The sequence below is a fragment of the Centruroides sculpturatus genome, unplaced genomic scaffold (assembly GCF_000671375.1).
Source record: "Centruroides sculpturatus isolate CEXI.00-Female unplaced genomic scaffold, Cexi_2.0 scaffold419, whole genome shotgun sequence".
Taxonomy (NCBI): Eukaryota; Metazoa; Arthropoda; class Arachnida; order Scorpiones; family Buthidae; genus Centruroides; species Centruroides sculpturatus.
Window position 1 is genome coordinate 41,608 of NW_019384753.1, and position 9,703 is coordinate 51,310.

General features: G+C 31.1%; 1 protein-coding gene across 1 annotated transcript in view; it reads left to right on the forward strand.

Annotated features, from left to right (window-relative positions):
- Positions 1-9,703, forward strand: part of LOC111628641 (UPF0577 protein KIAA1324-like) — a gene marked incomplete at its 5' end in the record, with an annotated part of 61,584 nt that overhangs the window by 39,827 nt on the left and 12,054 nt on the right. The window contains 2 exons of the mRNA XM_023372472.1: positions 1,282-1,327; positions 5,166-5,352. Coding sequence (XP_023228240.1) covers positions 1,282-1,327; positions 5,166-5,352 — 233 coding nt within the window. The remainder of the gene's footprint in view (positions 1-1,281; positions 1,328-5,165; positions 5,353-9,703) is intronic.

Sequence of the window (9,703 nt, forward strand, 5' to 3'; positions counted from 1 at the left end):
TATATTTTTTTTAATTTATTAATTTATAAATTGTTTATTTTTATACTTTAATTATTCCAATATGCTTTAAAAGTTACCAAATTTCTTAAATAAATTTAATATATCAGTATTATTAAATGAATTGCTATCTTATTTTTAAATTTTAGCTTTAAAAGTTTATTCAATTTTGAAAAATGAATGGTTATATTTTCAGGAAACTTCTAGCTTTTATGAGTTTTGTTTTATGGTTAAGCAAAGTTATAGTTCTTCAAAACATAAAATTTTAAAAATAGACAGTAACAAAAAGTTACTTTACATAGTGACAATGGCAGAAATCACTGATTCTATTAAATAAAATCTAAAATAGTTTAGACTACAGAAAAGTGGCAATGGCACATGAGTCCCTGTATAAGAAATTGAGATTGTACAAATTAGTTTATTTTTAGTTTGTAATATATGAATGGCATTTATGAATTCTGATGAAAATGAGATATTTTAAAATTTACTTTTCAGAAACAATTTAGGAAATCAGTTTATCCTGATCCAGATAAAGTCTGAATTAGGATAGACTGATATAGAGATATCTGAATTATAAGTGCTCATTGATGATATAAAAATAGTGATCATGAACAGAAAGTTAGCATTTATTTTTATTTATTTATTTATTTTTTCAAAAAGACACTGTGGCCAAGTAGGCTTTTTCCAAGTATTTTAGAACAAAAACCAACAAATAAAACAAAGCAGTAAGAGAGTTAGTTTAACATACCATAACAATTAGTAAAAAATGTTGAAAGAAGGAATACAGAACAGCATAAATTGATGTGATAAAAAAGTAACAAATTTGGCATTACAAGTGTTAAGAATTGCTAACAGAATTGCTAATTAGGAAGGAGATTGATCTATTGAATTACTTAAAAATTTATTAATACAGTAGAGTCCCGAAAACTCGGCACTCAATAACCCGGCAATCCGGATAACTCGGCCACACCCTGGCAGGGCAAAAAAATCCTTAGTTAATTAATTTTCATTACAGACAGCTTTATGCTTCATAAAGTATTTTTCTGAGATCTGTCTTATCAGATAAATTACTGTACACAGTGTATTCATTAATTTTCATTTTCACTTAGTAAAGGCTCTATGCCTTCATAAAGTTCGTACTTTTCCTTTGTTTAAGGGTATTTGGGCAGTTTATTTTCTGTTGTATTCTCAAGCAAACAATACATACAAGTACAGTACAGTATTTTCTGAGGNATTTTTATCCTTTATAATTAAAACATTACTTTATACTTTTTATTTTCTTAGCTGCAAAGGGAAATTCAGATGTTCATTTCTTCTACAGTTCTTCTAGGTATGATTTAAATTTTGTTAACTAATATTCTTCATTTTTTAATTAAAGATAGAAAAACAATAACATACATGACTAGTGTTGCCACCTTTTCAAAATTGCTGACCCAGACATTTTAAAATTAGGATGTTATACTTAGAAATAAAAAAAAAACAAGGTTTATTTATTGTGAGTAGAAAACAAATATTTTTTTATTAGAAGGTAAACATGTACATGATATACTATTAAAATGTATTAAATATACTATGATATACTATTTTGGATATGCCACATGTGGCATATCCAAAAATAATTAATAACAGTCTGATGTCAATATTAATTGCAAAAATAATACATAATACATGTAAACTGAAACTGCCACATTCACTTACTAGGTTTGTTCCAACTCAAGTTCCTGACTGGTTTGAATTTGAAACCATATGAGGCATGCACAATGTCATTTTACAGTCAAGAACTGAACAATGCATATGTCAGTTTTAAACCAGTTAGGGACTTGTGTTAGAATAAACCTAATATTTGCCAGAGATGTTTGCAACTTAGAATTTTAAAAGTACATTTTCTGTCAGTCTTAGCCTAGAGATAAGTTTGGGTGGGGGTGTAAAGTTAAAGTCTTTAGCCATTAAAATAAAATACTTGCAAATATTTTTATAAATTTATTTTGTTTCATCATAATTTCAGAATTTTTATGAAAACCAGACAAATTAATAATTAATCCAGATCATGAATTTAAAAACCGGTTTGTCCAGGTGAAAACTGGCCTGGTGGCAACACTATACATGACACACTAATATATTATTGCTCAGAAAATATTTTCACTAACTAATTTCAGTTATTAATCCTTCACTTGATTGTTTCACATCATTTCTCAAAGTAAAAATTTTTAAATGTAATTAAAATTAATTAACTGTATTACATTAATTATAAATTCAGTAGGGGGATTTGTCTCTCTGCTCACCTACAGCAGTCCAACTCCTCATTCACTTTTGCCCACTTGTTCCCAATATAAACTAATCATAGCAAAAATTTCAATAATGTGTATTTCTTTATCTATCTATTTTGATTGAGATTTCTGTAATATAAAGTAAGTTCAGATCCATTTTGAAATGCACCTCCATACTCAAATTAATTGGAAAAGACACTTTTTATTCAAATCACATAAAAAAACTTTCCTTTCAGATTTTTTTCATCAAAATTGAATATAGAACAATCTTCAGATTCCATAAAAAAAATTTTATTTTTTCTGAACCAATTGAACACTGAGATTTTTTTTTATTAATGTCCCATAAAAAGTGTTCCAATTTCATGGTTACATGATTTACTTTCACTCATTTGTTCTCATTTAGACTATTCATAACAAAAATTTCTTGACAATTCAACTCTTGCAAGAGGCCAACCCCTCAGATCAACCTCAACTTCCCACTTACTTTCCTTTTTTCCTTTTTATCCTCTCCTCCTACCCCACTCACTTTGCTCCATCCTCAGGTCAAGTCTCCCATGCTTCATTTCCTTTCCTTGGGCCACTCCCTTCATTTCACTCACTTATTCAAAAATTTTGTGATGATTCATCAATTTCTGTGCAATTGATTGATGATTGATTCTATCAACTACTTTGTCGATTGTTTGATTGCATTAACTTGATTCTTTAGATATCAAAAATTAATTAAATAACATTATATTATGCGATATGCTTCTTGTCTAGTCTTGTGTACAAATATACGAGAAAGACTTTTTATTTTATAAAAAGTCTTTCTAAAGTTTGTTATCCATTTCATTGATGGTGTAATAAGTCTAGTGAAAAAGAAAAGCCGTCTTAGCGCTTGTATATTTGAACATTATATTAATCTAAGCATACAAAAATGTTGCTGTTGTTCCAGCAAAAGTCTTATTTTCAGTTTACCGAGTGCCTAGTAGGTAATGTGCAGATTACCTAGATCATCTGCACATTACTAGGTAATTTGAGAAATGGAACAATTTTCGAAACTTTAACTGCTCACCCTAGTTAATCTGGAGATTAGCTGGGTAATGTACACATTAATGGCTTTCGAGCTTTAGCAGTAACATATTTACACTGTAGTTTGTTATGACTCCTACATTAGACAACCAAGAACCATCTTTCTTATTGCAAAACATTTACCAATTAAATATATCTTGTAATTTAGAGTAATGAATAATTAAATACAAATTAAGGAAAGAAATATGAAAGTTATAAATGTCTTTTTATTGTTAATAAAAATATATATTAATAATAAAACTGAATAGCTGTAAGACTGAATATATTAATAGTTATAAAAGTTTTTAAATAATTTTCTTGAAATTTTATTTGGAATAAAATACTAGGTTGTTCAATAAGTTTTGTTGTTTGATAAGAGATAGTGCTAGTAGGTTTGTGGCTTTATTTCTTTAAAAATGGTACTACTTTTTTATGAACACGTGAAGTTTCATGTAGATCTGTCAACTCATTCATATATTTACAACTGTTCAAAGTTGATGTGTCACTGTATTTTTATACAATAGAAAAAAATTGAATATCATGCAGTGATAAAATTATTTTGGAAGGTGTAGCACCAAAACAAATTCATGAATGATTGTTAAAAGTGTATAAGAACTCTTCACCTTCAATTAGAAGAGTAGAAAGATGGGTTACTGAATTTAAATGTGGTCATACAAGTCTTGAAGACGATCCATGTGAAGGATTTCCAAAAAGTGCATGAACACCAGAAATCATAGCAAAAATACAGCATATGGTTTTGGAAGATCATTGATTAACCAAGAGAGATTTAGTAGAAGCCCTAGGGATCTCATTAGGCAGTGTGAGCAATATTTTGGCTGAAGTTTTGGGTTACGGAAAGCTGTGTGCACAATGTGTGCTGCATTTGCTAACAATGGAACAAAAACACATTCGAATGCAACTTTCTCAGCAACATTTGGAGCATTTTAGAAAGGATAAAAAAGATTTTGTGCGTCGTTTCATCACTGAATGAGACTTGGGTCTACCACCATGAACCTGAACAAGAGGCTAAGGAGTGGTACTTTGGCTCTGAAGTGAGTTAGGATGCAAAAATTGGCCAAGAAGATGTTAGCATCAGTGTTTTGGAATGCAAAAGGAATTTTGTTCGTGCATTACCTCCAAACTGGTAAAACAATAAACTCAGATTATTATTGTAACCTTTTGGACCAGCTAGATGTAAAAATTTATGAGAAAAGATCTGGTTTTCAGACGAAAAAAAATCATTTTTTATCAAGACAATGCACCCTCTCACACAGCTCAAAAAACCATTTCAAAAATCAGTGAATTAAAGTACAGATTGTTGCAACATCCACCCTATTTGCCAAATTTAGCTCCCTCTGACTTCTGGCTGTTCTCAAATTTCAAAAAATTCATGCGTGGGAAATGATTTCCATCTAACAAAGAGGTAATAGCAGCCGTGGAAGAGTAATTCGACAGTCTTTGGGATTCTCACTTCAGGGATACAATCCATAAATTAGAAGATCACTGGAACAAGTGTATTGAAGTTCAGGGAGATTATATTGAATAATAAAATGTATTTCAAACCATAAAATTGTGTTTTTATTATCGAACGACAAAACTTATTGAACAATCTGGTATATACAGTATACATATGTTTTTCATAAACATTTAATATATGTTTGTAATGATTGATCTAAATTTATGAAAGAGAAAATAGATTTGGAGATTATTTTAATTGTACTATAAAAAAACCTGTAATGTGAAAGTTATATAGTGGTTATTCTTTCTAATTGATTCTTATTTAATTTTGTTGTTTATTTGTCACAGATAAATTTTTTAATTTTATATATATTTTTTATAAATGTTTTGTAGCACAACTCCAGCTTGTTCTTCAGGCCGTACAACTACACTTACACTTCGCTGTGATAAAAATGCAGAAGGCAGTGGTCATCTCTCACTACCAGCAAACTGCCCAGATGGAACCTGTGATGGTTGCAATTTTCACTTTTTATGGCAAACTGTACTTGCTTGTCGTATATGCACAGAATCAGATTATCAGGTTAGTTTTAAATTTTATATTAATACAGTGGGTGATCAGTTAATGAACAGTTCAAATAGCAAACAAATCAGATAACAAACACTTTCACGAAAGATTTTTATGATCGGACAACGAACACATGTTCATATAATGAACACTTTACTGAACAAACATAAAAAGAAGCGACAGAAAATAAAGAATACCAATTGATTTTCTGTTGTCTTCAGGTAACAATTCAAAACCTTTTGGAACGCGGGAGATGTGAACATTGACGCTCAACCCGATACTGATCAGATAGTATTCCTCCGAATTTTGAAACTCTTCCTTGTAATTCCAGCTTTTTGTTTACCTTTCTGATAGATAATTTTTTATAGTCTTCATGAGACTGTCGGACGGGCAATTGTTAAGTTTTGCGTCAGGGTTTATTTACGAAAGGTGAAAGTTTAACCGTTCCATCGGATATTTGTTAACGTTTTAATACCAAATTTCAAATTTTATCCAGGCCTTGCATTTAAATAATTTTTTATGAGTTAGTTGATTTCTGTTCTCTGAATTTTTGTAAGTGCTTTTTATTTAAAAAAGAAAGTGATAATATTATGGAACCTAAAAAGAGGAGTGTAAAGAACTGTGCTCACTGTAGAAACCAAGTAAGAGATATAATAGCCAAAGTAGAAAGTGGGAACAAGATGTCTGATGTTGCTAGGCAGTATGGCTTGAACAGGTCTACAGTAAGCACAATTTTAGCTATGAAAGAAATATCAAGAAGTTTCAAGTGGCTAATGTAGTAATAAAAACCACAGCTGAGAAATAAACAGCATTTTAGAGCTCACAATGGAACCTGAAACTGATCTGACAACAAAAGAACTCCAAGAACTCTCAAATGAAGAATACCAAGAAACTCAGTGAGATGTGTTTTCTTTTGAAAAAGAGGAAGATGAAAGAGGACCAATGTCGACATCTGCTAATAAAGATCTTTTGAAGAAGTGGGAGGATGTCAGAACAATGATCGTCCAAGTGGCATCCAAACCAGAGTAAGGTTAATGGGGTTGGGGATCTCTACAATTACAATTCTATTAATTACTTCCGAAAAATCCTGAAGAAAAGAGAAAAGCAATCAACATTGGACAGATTGTTTAACCCCACAAATGGAAAAAACATGACTAATAAAAATGCAAGACTGCATATATATATATATATAAAATATTACTTTTTATGATAATGATCTCAGGTCTTATTTTAAGGTTTTTTTTCCCTAGTGCACAAATATCAGTTTCGTTTTGGCCAAGCTGATAAATCCTAGTATTAATAAGCTATTCTAAAAGACATAAATGGAAAATAAGAACAACACAAATCTAATATCCATATAATTATTTATTAATTTCAATTATTGTTCACTCTTAATCATTGGACATATGCAGTATGCACTGTGTGCTTGCATGTGATATAATTTACTATAAGTGCACTGTGGTTGTGAATTAGCTTTAAATGATAATATTGATGTTGAGACTGCATAAAAAATATCTATCATATATATTTGATACAAGATTAAGAGCATTTAGCTCCTAATCTTGCCTTTGGTTTAACCATACTATAAACTTAAGGAATGTCTAAAATGTGAAACAGAAAATGCAAAATTTACTAGTATGCAGAAAACTATAGTAACTGTTACAGTAACCATAAATATGTAGTAATAATAATAACTCTCCCGTGGTCACCACCTGGTTGTGGTGAGAGAGCCCAGTAATTTTACTGAACAATAGAGCAATGCAGGCTGGAGCACAAGCTCCTGGTAGGGACACCCATGCCAGTAAGGTCTATGGGGAGAAATGAAGCTAAGAGTGACCACACCCACATCTCATTAGGCAGTGTGAGCAATATTTTGGCTGAAGTTTTGGGTTACGGAAAGCTGTGTGCACAATGTGTGCTGCATTTGCTAACAATGGAACAAAAACACATTCGAATGCAACTTTCTCAGCAACATTTGGAGCATTTTAGAAAGGATAAAAAAGATTTTGTGCGTCGTTTCATCACTGAATGAGACTTGGGTCTACCACCATGAACCTGAACAAGAGGCTAAGGAGTGGTACTTTGGCTCTGAAGTGAGTTAGGATGCAAAAATTGGCCAAGAAGATGTTAGCATCAGTGTTTTGGAATGCAAAAGGAATTTTGTTCGTGCATTACCTCCAAACTGGTAAAACAATAAACTCAGATTATTATTGTAACCTTTTGGACCAGTTAGATGTAAAAATTTGTGAGAAAAGATCTGGTTTTCAGACGAAAAAAAATCATTTTTTATCAAGACAATGCACCCTCTCACACAGCTCAAAAAACCATTTCAAAAATCAGTGAATTAAAGTACAGTAAAGATTGTTGCAACATCCACCCTATTTGCCAAATTTAGCTCCCTCTGACTTCTGGCTGTTCTCAAATTTCAAAAAATTCATGCGTGGGAAATGATTTCCATCTAACAAAGAGGTAATAGCAGCCGTGGAAGAGTAATTCGACAGTCTTTGGGATTCTCACTTCAGGGATACAATCCATAAATTAGAAGATCACTGGAACAAGTGTATTGAAGTTCAGGGAGATTATATTGAATAATAAAATGTATTTCAAACCATAAAATTGTGTTTTTCTTATCGAACGACTAAACTTATTGAACAATCTGGTATATACAGTATACATATGTTTTTCATAAACATTTAATATATGTTTGTAATGATTGATCTAAATTTATGAAAGAGAAAATAGATTTGGAGATTATTTTAATTGTACTATAAAAAAACCTGTAATGTGAAAGTTATATAGTGGTTATTCTTTCTAATTGATTCTTATTTAATTTTGTTGTTTATTTGTCACAGATAAATTTTTTAATTTTATATATATTTTTTATAAATGTTTTGTAGCACAACTCCAGCTTGTTCTTCAGGCCGTACAACTACACTTACACTTCGCTGTGATAAAAATGCAGAAGACAGTGGTCATCTCTCACTACCAGCAAACTGCCCAGATGGAACCTGTGATGGTTGCAATTTTCACTTTTTATGGCAAACTGTACTTGCTTGTCGTATATGCACAGAATCAGATTATCAGGTTAGTTTTAAATTTTATATTAATACAGTGGGTGATCAGTTAATGAACAGTTCAAATAGCAAACAAATCAGATAACAAACACTTTCACGAAAGATTTTTATGATCGGACAACGAACACATGTTCATATAATGAACACTTTACTGAACAAACATAAAAAGAAGCGACAGAAAATAAAGAATACCAATTGATTTTCTGTTGTCTTCAGGTAACAATTCAAAACCTTTTGGAACGCGGGAGATGTGAACATTGACGCTCAACCCGATACTGATCAGATAGTATTCCTCCGAATTTTGAAACTCTTCCTTGTAATTCCAGCTTTTTGTTTACCTTTCTGATAGATAATTTTTTATAGTCTTCATGAGACTGTCGGACGGGCAATTGTTAAGTTTTGCGTCAGGGTTTATTTACGAAAGGTGAAAGTTTAACCGTTCCATCGGATATTTGTTAACGTTTTAATACCAAATTTCAAATTTTATCCAGGCCTTGCATTTAAATAATTTTTTATGAGTTAGTTGATTTCTGTTCTCTGAATTTTTGTAAGTGCTTTTTATTTAAAAAAGAAAGTGATAATATTATGGAACCTAAAAAGAGGAGTGTAAAGAACTGTGCTCACTGTAGAAACCAAGTAAGAGATATAATAGCCAAAGTAGAAAGTGGGAACAAGATGTCTGATGTTGCTAGGCAGTATGGCTTGAACAGGTCTACAGTAAGCACAATTTTAGCTATGAAAGAAATATCAAGAAGTTTCAAGTGGCTAATGTAGTAATAAAAACCACAGCTGAGAAATAAACAGCATTTTAGAGCTCACAATGGAACCTGAAACTGATCTGACAACAAAAGAACTCCAAGAACTCTCAAATGAAGAATACCAAGAAACTCAGTGAGATGTGTTTTCTTTTGAAAAAGAGGAAGATGAAAGAGGACCAATGTTGACATCTGCTAATAAAGATCTTTTGAAGAAGTGGGAGGATGTCAGAACAATGATCGTCCAAGTGGCATCCAAACCAGAGTAAGGTTAATGGGGTTGGGGATCTCTACAATTACAATTCTATTAATTACTTCCGAAAAATCCTGAAGAAAAGAGAAAAGCAATCAACATTGAACAGATTCTTTAACCCCCACAAATGGAAAAAACATGACTAATAAAAATGCAAGACTGCATATATATATATATATATGTATTATTACATAAGTAATTTTATTTAAAAGTTTTGCATTACTAATTACAATTTTTTTAATGAAATTCTAGAATGTTTAGCGAAAAATCAACAAGGAAGAGCA